Consider the following 21,718-nt stretch of genomic DNA (forward strand, 5'->3'; position numbering starts at 1 on the left):
GTGCCGAACATGTATTCTCCCCTAGTCCCATATACCTGCGCTCAGACCATAACCCTCCATTCCTTTCCCGTCCATATAACTATCCAATTTATTTTTAAATGATAAAAACGAACCTGCCTCCACCACCTTCCCTGGAAGCTCATTCCACACAGCCACCACTCTCTGAGTAAAGAAGTTCCCCCTCATGTTACCCCTAAACTTCTGTCCCTTAATTCTCAAGTCATGTCCCCTTGTTTGAATCTTCCCTACTCTCAGTGGGAAAAGCTTATCCACGTCAACTCTGTCTATCCCTCTCATCATTTTAAAGACCTCTATCAAGTCCCCCCTTAACCTTCTGCGCTCCAAAGAATAAAGCCCTAACTTGTTCAACCTTTCTCTGTAACTTAGTTGCTGAAACCCAGGCAACATTCTAGTAAATCTCCTCTGTACTCTCTCTATTTTGTTGACATCCTTCCTATAATTAGGCGACCAAAATTGTACCCCATACTCCAGAATTGGCCTCACCAATGCCTTGTACAATTTTAACATTACATCCCAACTTCTATACTCAATGCTCTGATTTATAAAGGCCAGCACACCAAAAGCTTTCTTTACCACCCTATCTACATGAGATTCCACTTTCAGGGAACTGTGCACAGTTATTCCCAGATCCCTCTGTTCACCTGCATTCTTCAATTCCCTACCATTTACCATGTACGTCCTATTTTGATTTGTCCTGCCAAGATGTAGCACCTCACAATTATCAGCATTAAACTCCATCTGCCATCTTTCAGACCACTCTTCCAACTGGCATAAATCTCTCTGTAGACTTTGAAAATCTATTTCATTATCCACAACCCCACCTATCTTAGTATCATCTGCATACTTACTAATCCAATTTACCACACCATCATCCAGATCATTGATGTACATGACAAACAACAGTGGACCCAACACAGATCCCTGTGGCACCCCACTAGTCACTGGCCTCCAACCTGACAAACAACCATCCACCATTACTCTCTGGCATCTCCCATTCAGCCACTGTTGAATCCATCTTGCTACTCCACCATTAATACCCAACCATTGAACCTTCTTAACCAACCTTCCATGAGGAACCTTGTCAAAGGCCTTACTGAAGTCCATATATACAACATCCACTGCTTTACCCTCATCAATTTCCCGAGTAACCTCTTCAAAAAATTCAAGAAGATTAGTCAAACATGACCTTCCAGGCACAAATCCATGTTGACTGTTCCTAATCAGACCCTGTTTATCCAGATGCTTATATATATTATCTCTAAGTATCCTTTCCATTAATTTGCCCACCACTGACGTCAAACTAACAGGTCTATAATTGCTAGGTTTACTCTTAGACACCTTTTTAAACAATGGAACAACATGCGCAGTACGCCAATCCTCCGGCACTATTCCAGTTTCTAATGACATTTGAAATATTTCTGTCATAGCCCCTGCTATTTCTACACTAACTTCCCTCAATGTCCTAGGGAATATCCTGTCTGGACCTGGAGACTTATCCACTTTTATATTTCTCAAAAGTGTCAGTACTTCCTCTTCTTTGAATCTCATAGTTTCCATAACTACTCTACTTGTTTCCCTTACCTCACATAATTCAATATCCTTCTCCTTGGTGAATACCGAAGAAAAGAAATTGTTCAATATCTCCCCCATCCCTTTTGGCTCTGCAGATAGCTGTCCACTCTGACTCTCTAATGGACCAATTTTATCCCTCGTTATCCTTTTGCTATTAATATAGCTGTAGAAACCCTTTGGGTTTACTTTCACCTTACTTGCCAAAGCAACCTCATATCTTCTTTTAGCTTTTCTAATTTCTTTCTTAAGATTCTTTTTACATTCTTTATACTCCTCAAGCACCTCATTTACTCCATGCTGCCTATAATTATTGTTGTAGATCTCCCTCTTTTTCCGAACCAAGTGTCCAATTTCCCATGACAGCGATAGGCCACGGCAGTGGCAGGCAGCAGCAGGGCTAGGCAGCGGTAGGCAGTGGCAGCGGCAGGCCATGTCAGGGGTAGGCCACGGCAGCACTTCCCACCACCGGCCCCTGACATGTCCAGCCTGAAGTCGTCCCCCTCCTCTGGCTGCAGGACGCTCCCCAACAGAAGCCGTCCCCGTCCCCACCCCCGTCCCCTGGCTACAGAATGCTCCCGCCGGCCCCTGCCTGAAGCCGTCCCCCTCCCCGCTTACAGGACACTCCCGCTGGCCCCCGCCTGAAGCCGTACCCCTCCCCCGGCTACAAGATGCTCCCGCTGGTCCCCGCCTGAAGCTGTCCCCAGCTACAGGACGTTCCTCCCCCCACCCCCCTGACCCCACCTGATGCCGTCCCATCCCCAGCTGCAGGATGCTCCCCACCGGTCCACGCCTGATGCCGGTGGGGAGCGGCAGCGGTAGGCCACAGCAGCAACAGGCTATGGCAGCGGTAGGCCACGACAGCGATAGGCACACGGCAGCGCCCCCCCCCCCCCCACCAGCCCCCGACAGGCTCTGCCTGAAGCCGTACCCCTCCCCTGGATGCAGGATGCTCCCCGCCAGTCCCCGCCTGAAGCCATCCCCATCCCCGGCTACAGGATGCTCCTGTCAGTCCCCAGCTACAGGACGCTCTCTCCCCCCCCCCCCCCCCCCCCCCCTCACCGGCTTCCACCTGATGCCATCCCAAAGCCGTCCCCATCCCCAGCTGCACTGGCCTACAGCTGCCGCTCCCCACCAGCTTCAGGCGGGGAGTGGCAGCGGTAGGCCATGGCAGCGACAGGCCATGGCCACGGCAGTGGTAGGCCACGACAGGGATAGGCCACGGTAGCCCCCGCCTGAAGCCCCCAGTCTGCAGAATGCTCTCCCGACCCCACCGGCACCCGACAGCCCCCTGCTGAAGCCGTCCCCTTCCCCCACTGGAGGATGCTCCCTCCCTCACCGGTCCCTGCCTGAAGCCGATAGACCACAACAGTGATAGGCCACAACAGCGATAGGCAGCGGCAGGGGCAGGCTGCAGCAGGGGTAGGCAGCGGCACGCCATGGCAGGGGTAGGCAGCGGTAGACTATGGCAGTAGTAGGCCACGGCAGCGCTCCTCCCCTCCCGCCTCCGACAGGCCACACCTGAAGCAGTCCCCCTTCCTGGCTGCAGGACGCTCCCCTCACCCCCACCCCCATCGGACCCTGACAGCCTCCACCTGAAGCCGTGCCCCTCCCCCGGCTGCAGGACGCTCCCCCGACTGGCCCACGGCAGCCCCCGCCTGAAGCCGTCCCCCTCCTCCGGCTGCAGAACGCAACAAGAGGTGCAACAAGAAAGAATGGACTGAATAAATCTCATCTTAAACGTTTAAATTGTTGTTATATTTTACGAGTTATTCACATTTTAAGCTTTAATAAATCCCTTTTCCACTTGCTATGTCTGACACTCTCTCTTCCCCCTACCGGCCCCCGACAGCCCCCTCCTGAAGCCGTCCCCCTCCCCGGCTGTAGGACCCTCCCCCCCCCACCGGCCCCCGCCTAAAGCCGTCCCCGTCCCCAGCTGCAGGTCCCTGAGCTGGGGACGAGGCGGCTTCAGGCGGAGCCCAGTGGGGGGGAGTATCCTGCAGCTAGGGACGGGACGGCTTCTGGTGGGGGGGGGGTCGCAGTAGGCCGCGGCAGCGCACCCCCCTCCCCGCCGGCCTCCAATAGGCCCCGCCTGAAGCCCTCCCGCTCCCCCGGCTGCAGGACGCTTCCCCCACCAGCCCACGACAGCCCCCGCCTGAAGCAGTGCCCATCCTCCAGCTGCAGGCGCTTTCCCCCCCACCAGCCCCCGCCTGAAGCCGTCCCCCTCCACCGGCTACAGAATGCAACAAGAGATGCAACAAGAAAGAATGGACTGAATAAATCTCATCTTTAACATTTAAATTGGTGTTATATTTTAAGAGTCATTCACAATTTAAGCTTTAATAAATCCTTTTTCCACTTGCCCTGCCTGTCAGCTGCGCCTGCACAGTAATACCTGCATGTTCAACATCACAATGGAAACCCAATGGGTGGGTATGGTTGTGCCGCCGGAGAGCCGCTAAGAGTGGATGGGGGTGGATGGAGTGAGTGCGTGGGGGGGGGGGGGGGGGGGTGGGAAGGGCAAGGGGCGGAGTGGGGGATCAGGGGCGTCACAACGGGAACCCGTCAGCCGCGTCTGCGCAGTTAGGGGCTATGTGTGAATGGTGGAATATTATATTTAGGAACGGGTTGCGTAGGGGGAATGGGTGAGTGGTGGAATATTGCGTTAGGAAATGGGTTGCGTTGGGGGCCCAGGCCTCCCGTGTGACTGGGACGCAACGGGTCCCACAGTCTAGTGCATTCAAAAATGTAACTGATCAATTCAGTTAAAATTACATTTCCACTTCAACGCAATACCTGGCCAATTTCATTTATAACACATTTTTTTTCATGTTTTTTCTCTGTTGTCACAGCTGGGATAATACTTTGGAAATTGCATTTGATTCATTTGTTTAATGTGAATTTTTTAATACCAAGCTCTACTCTTTGTTCCAGCATATGCTATATTTTATTGAATTGCAATTGCCACCCACATTCTTGATTCTGTCATCCAAAAGAGCATTGACACAGGAAAAAATTGGAATTGAGACCCGTCTGTGGAATTCTCTGCCTCAGAGGGCAGTGGAGGCAGGTTCTCTGGATGCTTTCAAGAGAGAGCTAGATAGGGCTCTTAAAAATAGCGGAGTCAGGAGATATGGGGAGAAGTCAAGAACGGGGTACTGATTGGGGATGATCAGCCATGATCACATTGAATGGCAGTGCTGGCTCAAAAAGCTGAATGGTCTACTCCTGCACCTATTGTCTATTGCCTATTGAGAATTCAAAATCATATTATGGATATATTTAAAAAAGACAAAAAGTGCTGCACTAAGTTTGGATATCTGAACCTGTCTTTGTCCTTCTCAACTATTTTACCTTCATAACTGCAAAATGCAATTCTTGAAATGTGCCAACAGTTAATAATGAATAAAATTTCAATAACAGACACCAGCAATTCGGATTTACAACATTACTAAATTCACACATACAACAATAATAGCTGTTCCTTTCAGTTCCATGTTGATATTTCTACTCTTGCAACCAGAGGATTAAAAAACATCAGAACTCTTTTGTGCCTTTTAAAAATGTGCATGCCTAGCTTCAAAACAGTTAAAATAAATAATTGCATGCTAAACATTCATCCACAGTACCTCCTGATAGACCTCTTTGGATTTCACAGCTGCAACAATCTGCTCCTTCGTGTACGGATAAATGACCGAACGGTACTGAGTGCCAACATCATTTCCTTGTCGCATACCTACACATCAAAAACAAAGGTTGATACATTTACAGGCTACGATGTGTAGCATAGGGTTATAATAAATCTTTTGCAATTAATAATAAATGCTTGGTGAATAGAATGCATCAACAATTAATAAAGCATGCCTATTGTTGAGTGTACTTGATTGAAGCAGTACTGTTAATTATGAAATATTAATCAAAAGCATGGATTCCTGGTGCTTACTGCCATTAAATGTTAATTTACAATGTTAAGTTAGAGAAATCTTTGACAATCTAAAAATAAATATATTTTTAATAAAAATTGAATAGGGACAGGAATGGTTATTATTTTACTGCAATTAGTGACTTGTTCACAAAATTTTATTTGCAGTGAACACACCATTCAAAAGTATAGACTCCCCCCATTAATTTAAACAACTGATTAACTGTGAATCAAATACAGGTGCACAACCTTTTATCCGAAATTCCAAATAACGAAAAGCTCCGACTAGCGGACATTTTTTCGGTCCTTGAAGAAAGGTCCTTGAAGACGTTCACCGAGGGCGGCCCGCAGAGGTGACAGCGGAACCTCCGGTCGGTCCTCGAAGAAAGGGGAACTAAATCCCCATTCATAAAAGAGAAGGTGAGGGTATATTGCGCGGGAGGGTTAATAATTGACAATCTGCTGCTGCCTGCCCGCTGAGTTAAAAAGTTCCCACGGTAGACTCACGATACACAGTGTATCGTGAGTCTTGCGTGGGAACTTTTTAACTCAGCGGGCAGGCAGCAGCAGATTGTCGCTCCCTTCAGTTTCACCCCACCTACACCCCTCTGCTTCCCGGCCATGTGTGTGACCCCTTCCCTCCCCTCTCCAGCTCCCCGCCCATTGCACCGGCGCGGGGGCTTTGCACTGTCTTCACGTCGGCGATGCCAGCAGGTCAGTGCCAGTCACCGGAGACGTCAGGACCAACGGGACACCGACACCCAGGCCCACTGCAAGCACGGAGATCCCAGAGACCCACAGCCAGCAGCAGCCCAGCCCCGTTCCAACTCCAGAGGAACACGCTGCCCGTAGGGACAGAAGCTGATGGTGTGCAAGGTACGTCTTGTTCTTGGGGTTGCGGATGAGGGGGCGCAGCTCGGGCTGTGACGTCTCCGGCCACCCCCCTGTACAGGAGCTGAGACGTCCTGTACAGGGGGGTGGCCGGAGACGTCCTGTCAGCTCCTGTCCAGGGGGGTGGCCGGAGACGTCAGGACCAACAGGACACCGACTGCAAGCACGGAAATCCCAGAGACTCACAGCCAGCAGCAACTCTAGCCCAGCCCCTCACAGCCCAGCAATTTCCCTGTGCCTATTCTTCACAAAAATTGGAATTGTAGGCCCACAAGTATATTTTGGATCATTCTACTTTCCTTGATGAGGCTACAAACAAGCATGTGGCTTTAAGCTTTTTTTTTTAAGATGCCAATTTAAATTGTTTGAGTGCTTTGCCAAGACAATTCTAGGATGCAACCAGGTCCTGACATTGAAATTGATGAAATGATGAAGGGTACACAGAATTCCCTGCCCACCCAACCTTGAGAGGGTCAATTTAATGACAAAGCCAGAAAATATATGCTTATGCAAAGAAGGTCAAATCAGTCGGATGAAACTCAGCGGCAGGAAGAAATCCACAGTCCGCAGAGCATCAGCACCCTACGGGATGTGGCAGAAGTTTCAGGCAACAGTCCGAGATGCAACCAGGCACATCGTAAAGTGGAGAACATGCAACGACGTAAGCCGTTCGTGAAATGGCCAAAGTCTAACAGCAAGGAGTGGGAAATTATCAATGCAGATGTGAGCTTAATCTTAAGTGGAATCAAGGGATCAGCAGAAAAGAAGATGGAGAAAATGGGTGATCTAGTCTACAGCTATGGAAAGGAGAAATTTGGTGAGAAGGAACAACTCAGCAGGAAAGATAGGCCTCCTGGCTTTCCTGGAGAAGTCCCGTTGTCTCCAGGAAATGCAAAGACTTGTTAAAGAAAGAAGAAGCCTGAGGAAGGTGGAAAAAAGCAACAACAGAAGAAAGGGAGGACATCAATCTCCTTTAAATGGAACTAAAACCCGGCAAAGCCAAGCTGCTGGAAGGATGGGTCTCGGCTGACCAGTCGATACGTCAGAGGACCATGGCACCAGAAGGACCAAACCGCACATCCTCCTAAACCAAACCAGAAATAGCGGTGCGGTAGGCGAGTACCTCATCATCGTCACGCTGCGCAGCCGGCAGTGCAATATAATCAATACTCGGAGCCACCTCATGGACGGCATGGATGGCGGTGCGGGAAAACGCATCCGTAATTAGGTTGTTCTGCCCCGCAATGTGCCGGACGCAAGTTGTGTATTCTGACACGCAAGCCAAATGGCACTGCTGCCGTGCTGACCAGTGATCCGAGATCCAAAAGCGAAAGTAAGAGGCTTGTGATCCGTGAAAGCGGTAAACTCCCTGCCTGCGAGAAAATATCGAAAATGGCGAACGGCCAGGTAAAGCGCAAGAGGGGTTCCCGATCAAACGCACTGTACTTCCGCTCAGCCAGGCTCAGGTGCCGACTGAAAAAGGCGAGAGGCTACCAGCGCCCATCCATCAACTGCTCGTGTACGCCCCCAACAGCAGTGTCAGAAGCGTCAACCATCAAGGCAGTCGGAGCATTAAACTCGCGGATGGACCAACATCGTCGCATTCGCCAGCGCCTCCTTCGCACCCTCAAACGCAGCCATGGTCTCATCATCCCACACCAGGTCATGCCACTTGCTGGACATGAACCTAAACAACGGCGGCATAATCGAAGCAGCCGTGGGCACGAAAGGATGGTAAAAATTGACCATCCCGACAAACTCCTGCAGGCTACTCACCGTGGATGGTCGAGGAAAATGCCGAATGGCGTCAACCTTACTCGTGAGCGGCACCACCCCCTGTGGTGTAACACAATGCCCCAGAAAAGTGATAGAAATCAGACCAACCCGACACTTTGCAAGGTTGACGGACAGTCCATATTCTCTGAAATGCTGACACAGCAAATGGATGTGGGCGCAGTGCTGGCAACGAGGATATCGACTAGCGACGAGGATATCGTCCAGTAAATAAATAAAAAGTCCAAACCCCGACCCACCATGCCCATGAGGCGCTGGAAAGCCTGTGCGGCGTTCTTAAGACCGAAAGGCATACGTATGAAATCGAGCAGCCCAAAAGGGGTAACGATAGCAGTTTTTGGGACATCAGCCGGATGAACTGGAATCCGATGATAACCTCTCACCAGGTCGATCTTTGAAAAGATTTTGGCCCCATTCAAATGGGCCGTGAAATCCTGGATATGTGGAACAGGATATCGATCAGCCACCATGACATCATTTAAATGGCGATATTCCCCACAAGGCCTCCAGCTCCCATTCGCTTTGGAAACCATGTGCAGTGGAGAAGCCCACGGGCTATCAGAACGTCGCACAATCCCCATCTCCTCCATTTGGCGGAACTCCGCCTTGGCAATGCGAAGCTTGTCAGGAGGCAAACGGCGTACCCCATGTTTGGAAACACCCAACTGAAACTGAGGGGTCAGAATGGGAAGAAACTCCGCCAATATCTGAGCGTATATATTGTCAACAGCGGAAACCGGGTTGAGGCGAGGCAGAGGAACTGGTGCAAGGCAAATGGGAATTTACTCCAAAGTTCCAGAATGTACGAGCCGCTGTCGAACACATCAACTAACAGGGATTGTGCCCATAGAAAATCGGCACCCAGCTACGGCTGGGACACATCGGCCAGAGTGAACGTCCATGTAAAATGGCAAGAGCTGAAAATAAGCAGGACCGTACGAAAACCATAGGTACGGATGGGGCTGGTGTTAACTACGGTAAGAGCAGGCCCCCGCTTACCTGATCGAGTGTCGACTTCCGCCGGGGGCAAAATGCTGACCTCCGCACCCGTGTCCACCAGAAACCGCCATCCCGAATGACGATCCCAGGCATAGAGGTGATTCTTCTGGCCGGCCGCAGTGTTTCCCGGATACAAGCAGGGCGGGAGGTTTTGCTGGGCCACAGCATTTCCCAGATATGAGCAGGGCGGATGGCATTGGTGGGCTGCAGTACCCCAGCGTTGGTGTTAGAAGCACCACCTACCTCTACCCATGTCACTCGAAACCGGCCTTCTGGTGTAACTCTCAACCGAAACCAGACATGGCCGCGGACACTTGACCGATGGAAAAGGCACCTTGATGTTTGGCCTCCCACAGCTCGGCGGCACGTTCAGCCGCAGCGGGTCAGAAAAATCGTCACCCGCGAGGAGCAGGCAGATGTTCTCGGGCATCTGCTCCAGGAATACGAGCTTGAAAAGGAAACAGGGCTGATGACCGCACATCAAGGTAAGCATTTCGCTCATCATAACTGACGGCTTGCGGTCACCGAGACCACCCATGTTCGGAATCCTCGCAGCCCGCTGGCGCAAAAGGAGCGCCTTAAGTCCATCATACTTTTCAACAGTCGGCGGTTGGCGAAGAAAATGAACAAGACGACCGGCCGTGTCCTGATCCAAGGCCCCAACCACGTAATGGTATTTTGTGTTGTCAGCAGTAAAATGCCGCATATGAAATTGAGCCTCGGCCTACTCAAACCATAAGTGCGGCTGCGACGTCTGAAACACGGGTAATTTAATCGCAACGGCGTTCTGCTGAGCCAGAGGGCTGACTGCATCGGGTGGGCTGTTATCTGCTTGCATTTTGCTTATCTGCTTGCTTTTCCAAAATCACAGTTTGGAAAACCTCGAGGTCACCAATGAAGCACAATAAAATGAGTCACTTGTTGTAAACTCCAGAGAAAGCTTTATTAAATATGAAGGAACTTCAAAACAATAGCAGTGTGGCTGAGCTCAGAATAGCTGCGTGCCGCTCTGCCAGGCACACACAAAAACGTCCTTTTTAACTTCTTATCTCCAACCCCCGCCCCTCGGTCACGCGCTTCTTCCGAGGGCTCGACTAAATAATGGCTCGACTATCAGATGGCGCCACAGCCTCATCATTTTATTTACTTCCATCAATTCTTCCCTCAACCTCTAAAGCTCAATGGGTAACAATCCAAGTTTGTCCAACCTCTCCTTGCAGGTAATACCCCCTAATCCATGTAGTATTCTGCAAAACCTCTTCTGCACCCTCTCCAGAGCCTCCATATCCTTCCTGTAATTGGGCGAGCAGAACTGCATGCAATACTCCAAATGTGGTCTAACCACAGATGCAGCATAAAGATGTAACATAAATTCCTGATTCAACATAATGACGTTGAGATGCAACCAACTGTTGAATGAAACATGCCTTCTTTATCATTCTATCTACCTGTGTTGCCATTTTCAGGGAGCTATGGACTTGGACCCAAAGATCTCTATGTCCATCAATGTTGTTAAGGGTCTTGTCATTAACTGTGTACATTTCCCAACCAAAGAACCCCGACTGAAGCATTGCTGAAACACTGCCTGTCTGGAGGCAGGATCACTCTCTTTGTTAGCCTGTCAAAAAGTGCCAATTTTTTTACAGCATGCACAAGTAAAATCTGAAAAGGACAACCTTGAATGCCCAGTAGTGAGCCTGAAACTTGATTGTACTGTTCAACCAACAAGGCAAGAGGAACGAAGCATGACTGCTACCTGAAATGGGCACAGACCTCCATGGCATGCACAGATTTCAAATTTAGTGTGAGTGGTATTGATTTTTATATAGAATGATGATAGGATAATGATAGTGAATATGCAAAATACCATGGGTGACATCCATAGCACCTTTGGTTTGGGGAAATCTGCACTGAGCACAGTCTTATGTGTTGAACCCAAACTTCGCTGTCAATGGGGAAGAAGGTGTGGATTTGTCTCCTTGCCGACAAAGCAGAGAATGACAACAGTGGGCTGTAAATGGAGCGATCATTGATTATATCCTGAAATGAGACAGTTTTAACATAGATAGGAGGCCTAGTCATCTCGACAGCCCTAACCATGTTGTTCTTGCAGGTAGACAAAAGTGCTGGAGAAACTTTTGCAGCAGCATCTATGGAGCGAAGGAAATAGGCAACGTTTCGGGCCGAAACCCTTCTTCAGACTGATGGAGGGTGGGGGAGGGGTACGGGGTGAAGAAAGGAAAAAGGAAGAGGAGGAGCCAGAGGGCTGAGGGAGAGCTGAGAAGGGGAGGAGACAGCAAGGGCTACCGGAAATTGGAGAATTCAATGTTTAGGCCACCGGGATGCAGACTCCCCAAGGAAATATGAGGTGCTGCTCCACCAATTTCCGGTGGTGCTCACTCTGGCCATGGAGGCGGCCCAGGACAGAGAGGTCGGATTCGGAATGGGAGGGGGAGTTGAAGTGCTGAGCCACCGGGAGGTCAGGTTGGTTAATGCGGACCGCGCGGAGGTGTTCGGCGAAACGATCGCCAAGCCTACGCTTGGTCTCACCGATGTAGATCAGCTGACATCTGGAGCAGTAGATGCAATAGATGAGGTTGGAGGAGATGCAGGTGAACCTCTGTCGCACCTGGAATGACTGCTTGGGTCCTTGAATGGAGTCGAGGGAGGAGGTAAAGCGACAAGTGTAGAATCTCTTGCGGTTGCAAGGGAAAGTGCCCGGGGAGGGGGTGGTGCGGGAGGGAAGGGAAGAATTGACAAGGAGTTATGGAGGGAGCGGTCTTTGCGGAAAGCAGACAGGGGGGGAGATGGGAAGATGTGGCGAGTGGTGGGGTCACGTTGGAGGTGGCGAAAATGACGGAGGACTATTTGTTGTATGTGACGGCTAGTGGGGTGAAAGGTGAGGACTAGGGGGACTCTCCCCTTGTTATGAGTGGGGGGGATGGGGAGAGAGAGCAGTGTTACGGGGTATGGAAGAGACCCTGGTGCGAGCCTCATCTATAGTAGGGGAGGGGAACCCCCGTTCCCTAAAGAATTAGGACATTTCCGATGCCCTGGTGTGGAACACATCATCCTGGGAGAAGATGCGGCGTAGACGGAGCAATTGGGAGTAGGGGATTGTCTACTCCATTGTCTACCTTCGATTTTCCAGCATCTGCAGTTCCTTCTTAAACAACATGTTGTTCTTGCCTTGGTTAATAGTTTGAGCTGCAACAGTGATGATCTCCTTTTGCAAACAAACACATTGCCTCTTCTATCATTTGGGGAGCAAAAATGTTCTCTGGAGAAGTGTTTCCTCCCTCTCCCTCCACTAGGTCATGTTCTCCCTTGTCGTGTTAGTGTTTCCTTGCTTACCTAAAAGGAAACTATATAGAATGCAGCCAAAAGAAGTAGCACTCCAAATATTTATTTTGAAACTAGACCAAGTGGGACCAGTTGGACCCCGTTCCCCCAATGCATTATTCCACCACTCACCCATACCCCTTACCTGCACAGCCACGGCTGACGTTTATAAAGTTTAAAATGGCAATAACGTAAAAAATAAGGTCAATGTGAACGCATCTCACTCTCCCTCTTCAGTCTCCTATTCTCCTCCTCCATTATCCTCCCTCTCTCCAGCCTCCACAAACCCTCCTCTGCTTTCTCCCCTCACCCCCTCGCTCCTCTCCTTTCACATCCCCCTCCCCTCCTTAAATACCTCGCCGTTCCTCTTCCTACCCCTACCCTCCTCCATTCCCCCTCATCCCCCAGCACTCCCTCTCCCTCCTCTTCACCCTTCCTCTTCTTTCCCCTCCCCTCCCCTACTCACCTCTCCCTCCCTCTCTTTTCCACTACCCTCAGTCACTTCCTCCCTCCATAACCCCTATCCCCTCCCTACCCCCTCCTCTATCTCCCTCCTACCCCACTCCTCACCTCCCCCCTATCCCACCCTCCATTCTTCCTCCTCAACTCCCCCGCTGCCCTCTTCTCCCTCTATTCCCCACTCCCTATCTCGCCCACTCCCCCCCTCCTCCCCCACTCTCTATCCTCACCTCCCCCACTTTCTCCGCCCTCTCCCTCCCTACCCCCTGCTCTCCCTCAATCCCCCTACTCTCCCTCCCTACCCCCTGCTCCCCCTCAATCCCCCTACTCTCCCTCCCTACCCCCTGCTCCCCCTCAATCCCCCTACTCTCCCTCCCTACCCCCTGCTCCCCCTCAATCCCCCTACTCTCCCTCCCTACCCCCTGCTCTCCCTCAATCCCCCTACTCTCCCTCCCTACCCCCTGCTCCCCCTCAATCCCCCTACTCTCCCTCCCTACCCCTGCTCTCCCTCAAACCCCCTACTCTCCCTCCCTACCCCCTGCTCCCCCTCAATCCCCCTACTCTCCCTCCCTACCCCCTGCTCCCCCTCAATCCCCCTACTCTCCCTCCCTACCCCCTGCTCTCCCTCAATCCCCCTACTCTCCCTCCCTACCCCCTGCTCCCCCTCAATCCCCCTACTCTCCCTCCGTACCCCCTGCTCTCCCTCAATCCCCCTACTCTCCCTCCGTACCCCCTGCTCTCCCTCAATCCCCCTACTCTCCCTCCCTACCCCCTGCTCGCCCTCAATCCCCCTACTCTCCCTCCCTACCCCCTGCTCTCCCTCAATCCCCCTACTCTCCCTCCTCACCTCCCCAGGATCGCGATGTAAACCACTGTTGGGTGAGACGGACCGAGCGGCCTGGAGCCGGGGGAGGGAGAGGCCGAGGCTGCGGCCTAGTCCTTGCCAAGATGGCGATCTGAAAAGCGGAAATGTCCCAACTGCGCATGCGTGGATACGGGGCCCATGGCGCACATGCGGGCGGAAAGTGGGGGTGCTGTTTTAAGTTATTTTAAGTTTTAAATGTCAATAACTCGTAAAATATACCATCAATCTGAACGAAAATTGCTACTGAACATCCAAGGACAATGGTGAATAAAGTGGGCTTAAAATTGTTGCACTACCGTGTACCGTTATTGCAGTTCCGGAAACAAATATATATAGGAACAACCAAACAAGATTGGAGTTTTAGTAATATATATAGATGTTGACATCAAATTGCTCAAAGTGCAACATAAAATTAAAAAAACAGGTAAAGAAGTTATTACTATCACAGATATACACACCAATAACTAACCAGTCTGTGGCGAATTAATCTTTTCAATATTGCTGCCCTTCTCCCTGTGCAACTCACGGGACTTATTTTGGAGCAAATTAAATGTTCCTCCAAGAATAATATGCTGAAAATATATAAAAGGTTTAATGATATTCATTTAAGTAAGAGCATTATGTGAGTTATACTTTTCTCCTGTTACTGGGTGAACTCACATAACGTTCTTACTTAAATGAATATCATTAAACGTTTTATATATTTCCGGCATATTATTCTTAGAGGAACATTACCCAATCTGGCAGTCAGAAGGAAGGGCATGCAAATCACATCCATATAAATAAAGACATTCTTTATTTGGTCTGCCCTGCACAGAACAGAAACACCAATTTCATATTGTTCATCGTTAGGAAGATAAAATAAACCACATTGCAAACACCTATGGACTCCCAATGAACAGTACTCTTCATATTCTTTAACACTAAAGTTCAGCCAATTTATTTCAGGCTCATTTCTCCTTTCCTAAAGTGCCCAAGGATACAAAATTGATGTGTTTTAAAAAGAAACTTTGAAACATCATCTGGATTGGGATTTAATATAATTCCATTATTTTACCTTCGAACAATTCACTTTTATTCTATCACTTTTTTCAATATAAAGAGTATCGTAACAAGATTTGATAACTATTAGAAATCTACTGGGACCACAATAGGTTTACAATATGGTAACCACTTGTAAAAGATAAGGTTATTTGGTCTGTCCTTCAGAGATTAGAAACACCAATTTCATATTGTTCATCACCCCACATTCTACCAGTGTTGGGAAGGCAAAATAAACCACATTGCAGACTCCTGTCAACTCCCAATGGACACTGTCTCTTGAAAGCACTGCTAATACCTTTGAGTTGAGCATAGCAATATACTTCTGGTTCAATTGACTCTGCTTTACAAAGAATCTTTGCCTTCTCGTTGTTTGGACCACATGTGCTTTCAAGGGTCATTTGAAACATGTTACTGAAACACTAATTACCACACCAGTAATTAGGAATATAATGAGGAGCTGGTCTATTCATTACTGTACCTTGTGTTGGGTCATGGCTCTCCCAGAAGACCTTGAGCAATTTTTCAAAGCAGAATTTGTCTGGATGGTACACAACTCGCACTACTTCTGCGTGGCGAGTCATCTCTATAAAAGGACAATACAGTTTTGTAACTGCTGCATGTTAAGTTTTACTGCAATCATAAATTAAATGGTCCAGCATTGTAGAACAGATATCTTTAAAACTCAAATGTTTTTTTGAAATAGCAATTTCTTATTTTTTATAAAATGAAACAGTTTGTTAAATTTTAAATGCTTATACAATCAATTATTTATTGGACCGACTTAAACATGCTACGAATTATCTCCCATTAATAATTCTGAAGTTTAGTCCCTAGCAACAACAATGAAATGAAAACCCTATTTTTGGTATATTATTTTGGTTCCAACCAGATGGGGAAAAATATCTTCTAACAATAATGCAACAATCTGCACAAATGCTCACAGGCGAATACCTGTATGTGGGAGGACTGCCAACAATATAATCCATTATTTACTCAGTATCTATTTCTCATAGAAAACACTCCCATGCTCAGTGGATTAGCATAATTAAGCACTAAGAGACGGTGCTAGTTCACTTTTGCAGAGAAAATGGCTGAGAACGGAATCAAATATAAATCGTTTCAAGATCGGCATTTAGCTATTTCAACAATAGTTTTAGTCACTAAAGCTTCTGAGATATAAACATTGGTTTACTCTTTATTCAACAATTTTGCATTTTAAAATTTAGGAAATAAAACTTAAGATAGTGCTCTTACAATATTCCATAACTTACATGGTGAGATCTAATCAAGATTAATATGCATTTCTCTACAAATTGCAAATGAGTTTATAAAGTATGTGGCAGTTACTAACATGAGAAATTTCACACTGTTTGCTCTGACCATTTTCCCATGCCTTGGACTGTAAATATTTAAATATGTACCAGTCCACGTGTATATTCACACTATTACACTGGAATTTCTTTATTGGGCAAAGTGGATGAAGGAGGCAGGTGCAAAGTAGGTGCTATTGATACAGGATGTTGGAAACTGCTCAGGAATTCTAAAATTACAAATGAAATTTTGTAACAGTTTCCAACATCCTGAATCAATATCACCTAAACTGAAGCCAACATCAAACTGCTTATCGGGAGATTTTACCAACAGCTTGTGTTCTATTAAGTGCTTTACACCTTTTGCATGATTTGTTATAATTTGAAATACATCTTAAATCAGTGTTACAGTGAAAATGGAAATTTCCATTGACATTAACTCCATTCTTGCTGAAAGTGCCATTTGGTGGTATTCCCAGCTCCCTATCTGAGGAAGATAGCAGATCGAATCTGTGGCTGTGAAGAGTGGACATGGGTTGCTGTTTACAAATTTACAAAGGCAGCATGGAGTGAATTAAAGAAACACAGCAAATTGCAATTATGACGAACTCATGCTAATTTAACAAAATGTATAACAAAGCATGCAACATGTTTCACATTTTTTATACTTCACAGAGTACTTCTGGGGAACAAATATAAAGGTTACGTCTCAGCAGGAACCAACTGTGAGAGAAAAATGGCATCTCATCTACTGGTGAATAATCCTCCTCTAACATTTTATATTGACCGGGAATACCCAACCTGCAGTGCTCTTCTTGCATATCAAAGTCACCCCTCAGTTGGTTTTGTCATTAAACATGTTTGAGTGAAGAGGCACACAATTTGCATGTGATCAATGTTTCATGTTTTCTGACACAAATAATCTCGGTGAAAGCTTATACAAGATTGAAAAGTACTAAGGGGCATAATCATTTAGTCAAGGGGTAACAATATATGCCACACCAATGCCCCTATGAAAGAATTGTGGTTCTCTAACATCACGCAAGGAACCAGACTATTCCTGTCTTACTGAGGACTCTTATGCCCGAACCTCCAGACTCAGAAACAGCTTTATTCCAAGAGCTATAGCGGCTCTGAACCGGCCCTGCTGAGTGCCCCCCACCCCCCGGACTGTCTCCCTCGGATGGTCACGTCACACAGCTTATTTATTTATTTTACTTTTCTTTTTCGTCGGTTGGAGCTGCATACTAAATCTCGTTACACTGACGTGCAATGACAATAAAAGATATTATTATTATTATTATTATTATATAAAACATTTCACAAAATAGTTAACTATCACAAGTCAATGCACTGTAAATGGCACTTCACTGCAGTTTATGTGGAAAATATAGACAATGACCAGATGATTACACTTATCTACAACTGATTATCAAAGCAGCTCATTTCATCTGACAATTCAAGGAAATTAAAAGAATAGTTTATACTATTATCATACTTCTAACTTTGGTTACTAATCCTCTAACTTTGGTCTTCAGTAGCTCCAATGCCACAGCACTTCAGATAACCAAGGTAAATAAGAAGAGAATATTTTTCATTTTTCTTTTATACCAAATCAGTTCATTTCGGCTTCTATATCATAACTTCAATGATGGTGACCATCTAAATACTTAATGGACAATATTCAACCCATACGTAATTGTATTACATCAACTATCTGATTACTGTCACATCGTTGTTAGTAGGAGTTTATTGTGTGGAAATAAACTGTTGAATTTCCTCCTGCATTATATCAGTATCTGTAATGAATGAAAGGCTAGATATAAAAGCCACTAGCAATTCTTCTTTCTGTTAAGTTTAACTTTTAACTTCAACCCATTAAAGTTAACCAAATGGTGAAATTGATAAAATAATTGTCAATAATGAATTGAAATGCTTTTCCTTCTAACTTTTTTAGATAAGTGAATTGAAGACGATCTATCAACTGTCCCCTGGCTGTCCAGCTAGAATGAATCACAACAGCTTTTTTTCTTGTGATTCCCACTCTCCCTTAGTCGTCTTCCCTTGTTGTGCATTTTCCAACCATGTTTTTGCTTTTGAGCCTTTTCCCTCAGATGATACCATTAGGCACCCTGTGCACCATACAAGCTGAGTACTGCGGAGCTCTGATCTCCTCTCTTCACTACCCGGCTCAAGTCACTAATCATAAATGCCCTACTTCTTAACATTAACAGATGGATAAAAAATAAAATTCGAGAGACCATGGCTTACTGCTTTCCACTCATAATTGTACGAGAAGCAAAACATGTGTGCTCTAATTATCAGTTATATAAAGGATGAAACAATCAAAAGCAAACAAAAATTGCCTTTCAAAATGTTCAAGTTCTTTGTTGCATTTCTAAACTTTATATTTAAACAATAGCAGCAGGCAGCAATTCATGCTCTGCAAATACAGAACTACAATCTCTGATATTTGTGCTTCTCTATATGGATTTAGCCTGCCCGTTGTGAAACATTTAAATAAATAGCAGCTTGATCTCCAAAGAACAATTAAGCAATTCCATGTGTCATCTATTCTAATTCCTTGTGGAAAAAGCGTGAACATTTGGGTCTTTGCAGGATGAGGGTTCCACGACAACATATTTAAGATAGATAACTTGTTCATAATTAATTTGATTTGAAAGGAGGAATGATAGAATACTTTTTGAAAATACACAAAAATTGTCAATATAAAAGCTTTTTCTGAGTGGTTTGATCTTTGTCTTTTTAACATATTTTATCAGGGATTTTCAAATAGAACATCCCTGTAAATAGCACATGTGTGCAGTTTAGACTCTTTCCCAGCAATAAAAATGACATATTGCTGGGAACTGAAAATGCAGCCCGTTATAACCAGCTTGTGCCCCACTAAATTTTCAATCCAGGTTAATTAGTGGAATAAAAAAATCCACATTTAATATTGTTTCTTAAGGTTCAGATCCTTGAAACTGATTTGTTTTTTGTTTTGAAGCTATTGCCTAGCTTTTCACTATGGAAAGTATATCAAATATATCACTAATTAATTAAAGCAGTTAGGAATGACATGAGACTCAGAATTTGGGTTTATAATATTAACATATTATTTATATTTGAGACTTACCAGCATACTTTTGATGATGGGTTGTGAAGGACTTCACTGTCTTGAGTAAAATGGAATAATTCCTGATTTATTATAGACTCGCATGTAGGAAACCATCCAAACCCATCAATTCTTTGACCTTACATTTTATTAAGCTATGCTCAAATGAAAGTCAATAAAGTCTACAAAACTCTTCAGTTTCTATTAAAGGTTGAAAGCATCAAATTTGTATTCAAAAGAGTGAAAATGTTTTCAATTTTCACTCTTTGTGGAATAATAGCCAGCAATTTTTCAGTGTTTCTAGCATTAGCGAGTCCCTGCCCATCAATTTCATTTGATTTTAAATAATACCATTAACCAAAGTAACAATACAGACAATACCAAGCAAGGCAAAGCACATTTATGGCCTTGTACTTGTCTGTCAGGAATAAAAGCAGCTGTTGTGTTCACATATTGTCTGTGTGCTGTTGTCTTGAATGATTTGTATTCTTTCAGATGATCATTTGTCGTAAAGCACTCAGGTGGTAAAGCAATCAACCATAAGACAGTCCATAGGATATATAAAAAAATTGCATGATGAATAGTCCTCAATCATGGCCAGAACTCAGCTGCCGTGAAGGCAAATCAGAAGCATCCTGCCTGTAGAGTGTTAATTTTAAAAGCATTGTGACTATCTCAAGAATAACACAGAGTACCACGTTTAAGATCATTGTACCAGATCTGGTCAAGGGACTAACGATCTTCACACTTTTCCTTAAACTGCCTGGTTTGCACCTTCATCTTATAAAATGATTAACTAGCATGAAAGCCCAGTCCATATGCTGCACAAGTTACTTATACCATAAAAGTATAAAGCAAAAGCAATAGACAATAGACAATAGGTGCAGGAGCAGGCCATTCGGCCCTTCGAGCCAGCACCGCCATTCAATGTGATCATGGCTGATCATTCACAATCAGTACCCCGTTCCTGCCCTCTCCCCATATCCCCTGACTCCGCCATTTCTAAGAGACCCATCCAGCTCTTCTCTTGAAAGAGAACCTGCCTCCACCGCCCTCTGAGGCAGAGAATTCCACAGACCCACCACTCTCTGTGAGAAAAAGTGTTTCCTCGTCTTTGTTCTAAATGGCTTACTCCTTATTCTTAAACTGTGGCCCCTGGTTCTGGACTCTCCCAACATCGGGAACATGTTTCCTGCCTCTAGCGTATCCAAGCCCGTAACAATCTTATATGTTTCAATGAGATACCCTCTCATCCTTCTAAACTCCAGAGTGTACAAGCTCCATTCTCTCAGCATGTGACAGTCCCGCCATCCCAGGAATTAACCTTGTAAACCTACTCTGCACTCCCTCAACAGCAAGAATGTCCTTCCTCAAATTAGGGGACCAAAACTACGCACAATACTCCAGGTGTGGTCTCACTAGGGCTCTGTACAACTGCAGAAGGACCTCTTTGCTCCTATATTCGATTCCTCTTGTTATAAAGGCCAACATGCCATTTACTTTCTTCACTGCCTGCTGTACCTGCATGCTTACTTTCATAGACTGATGTACAAGGACCCCCAGATCCCATTGTACTTCCCCTTTTCCCAACTTGATGCCAGAATCATGGAAGATGAAGTATAATGCGGATAAATGTGAGGTTATCCGCATTATAATCTGCCTTCCTGTTTTTGCTACCAAAGTGGATAACCTCACATTTATCCGCATTATACTTCATCTGCCATGTATCTGCCCACTCCCCCAACATGTCCAAGTCACCCTGCATTCTCATAGCATCCTCCTTTCAGTTCACACTGCCACCCAGCTGTGTGTCATCTGCAAATTTGCTGATGTTACTTTGAATCCCTTCATCCAAATCATTGATGTATATTGTAAATAGCTGCGGTCCCAGCACCGAGCCTTGCGGAAACCCACTAGTCACTGCCTGCCATTCTGAAAGGGACCCGTTAATCCCTACTCTTTGTTTCCAGTCTGCCAACCACTTCTCTATCCATGTCAGCACTCTACCCCCAATACCTTGTGCACTAAGCAGATTCTTCTTTTTTGTAGACCTTGAACATTTATGTGAGCACTTGATTACACATGGTGTGGGATGATGTTGAACAACATGCAGATTGCATACTGTTTTTTTTTAAAGTTTGGATTTGCACAATTGTTTCCAGATCAAAATGTGGACAGAAATCATAAATTGCAAACACCTGTTTATTCCTAATTACACTTTAATGCAGTATATTTACTTATGGGCAATTGTTTGGTGACTGCTGGCAACTGTCATAGTCGTAGCAGGTCGCCGATAAACCGGCAACAAGCTACCGACAACCGGCGACCGATTAGGACATCTACCTACGACTACACCTACGACTATCTATGTCCACCCGCGACAA

The 21,718-nt window shown here is 46.2% G+C and overlaps 1 protein-coding gene across 4 annotated transcripts in view; it reads right to left on the bottom strand.

Annotated features, from left to right (window-relative positions):
* msra (methionine sulfoxide reductase A) overlaps positions 1–21,718 on the bottom strand; it is a 298,069-nt gene that overhangs the window by 70,076 nt on the left and 206,275 nt on the right. For all 4 annotated transcript variants that reach the window (XM_033021381.1, XM_033021380.1, XM_033021379.1 and 1 more), the window contains exons 4-5: positions 15,385–15,489; positions 5,220–5,326 (exon numbers count right to left, since the gene is read on the bottom strand). In XM_033021381.1, the coding sequence (XP_032877272.1) occupies positions 5,220–5,326; positions 15,385–15,489 (212 nt within the window). The remainder of the gene's footprint in view (positions 1–5,219; positions 5,327–15,384; positions 15,490–21,718) is intronic.

The sequence above is a fragment of the Amblyraja radiata genome, chromosome 5 (genome assembly GCF_010909765.2).
Source record: "Amblyraja radiata isolate CabotCenter1 chromosome 5, sAmbRad1.1.pri, whole genome shotgun sequence".
NCBI lineage: Eukaryota > Metazoa > Chordata > Chondrichthyes > Rajiformes > Rajidae > Amblyraja > Amblyraja radiata.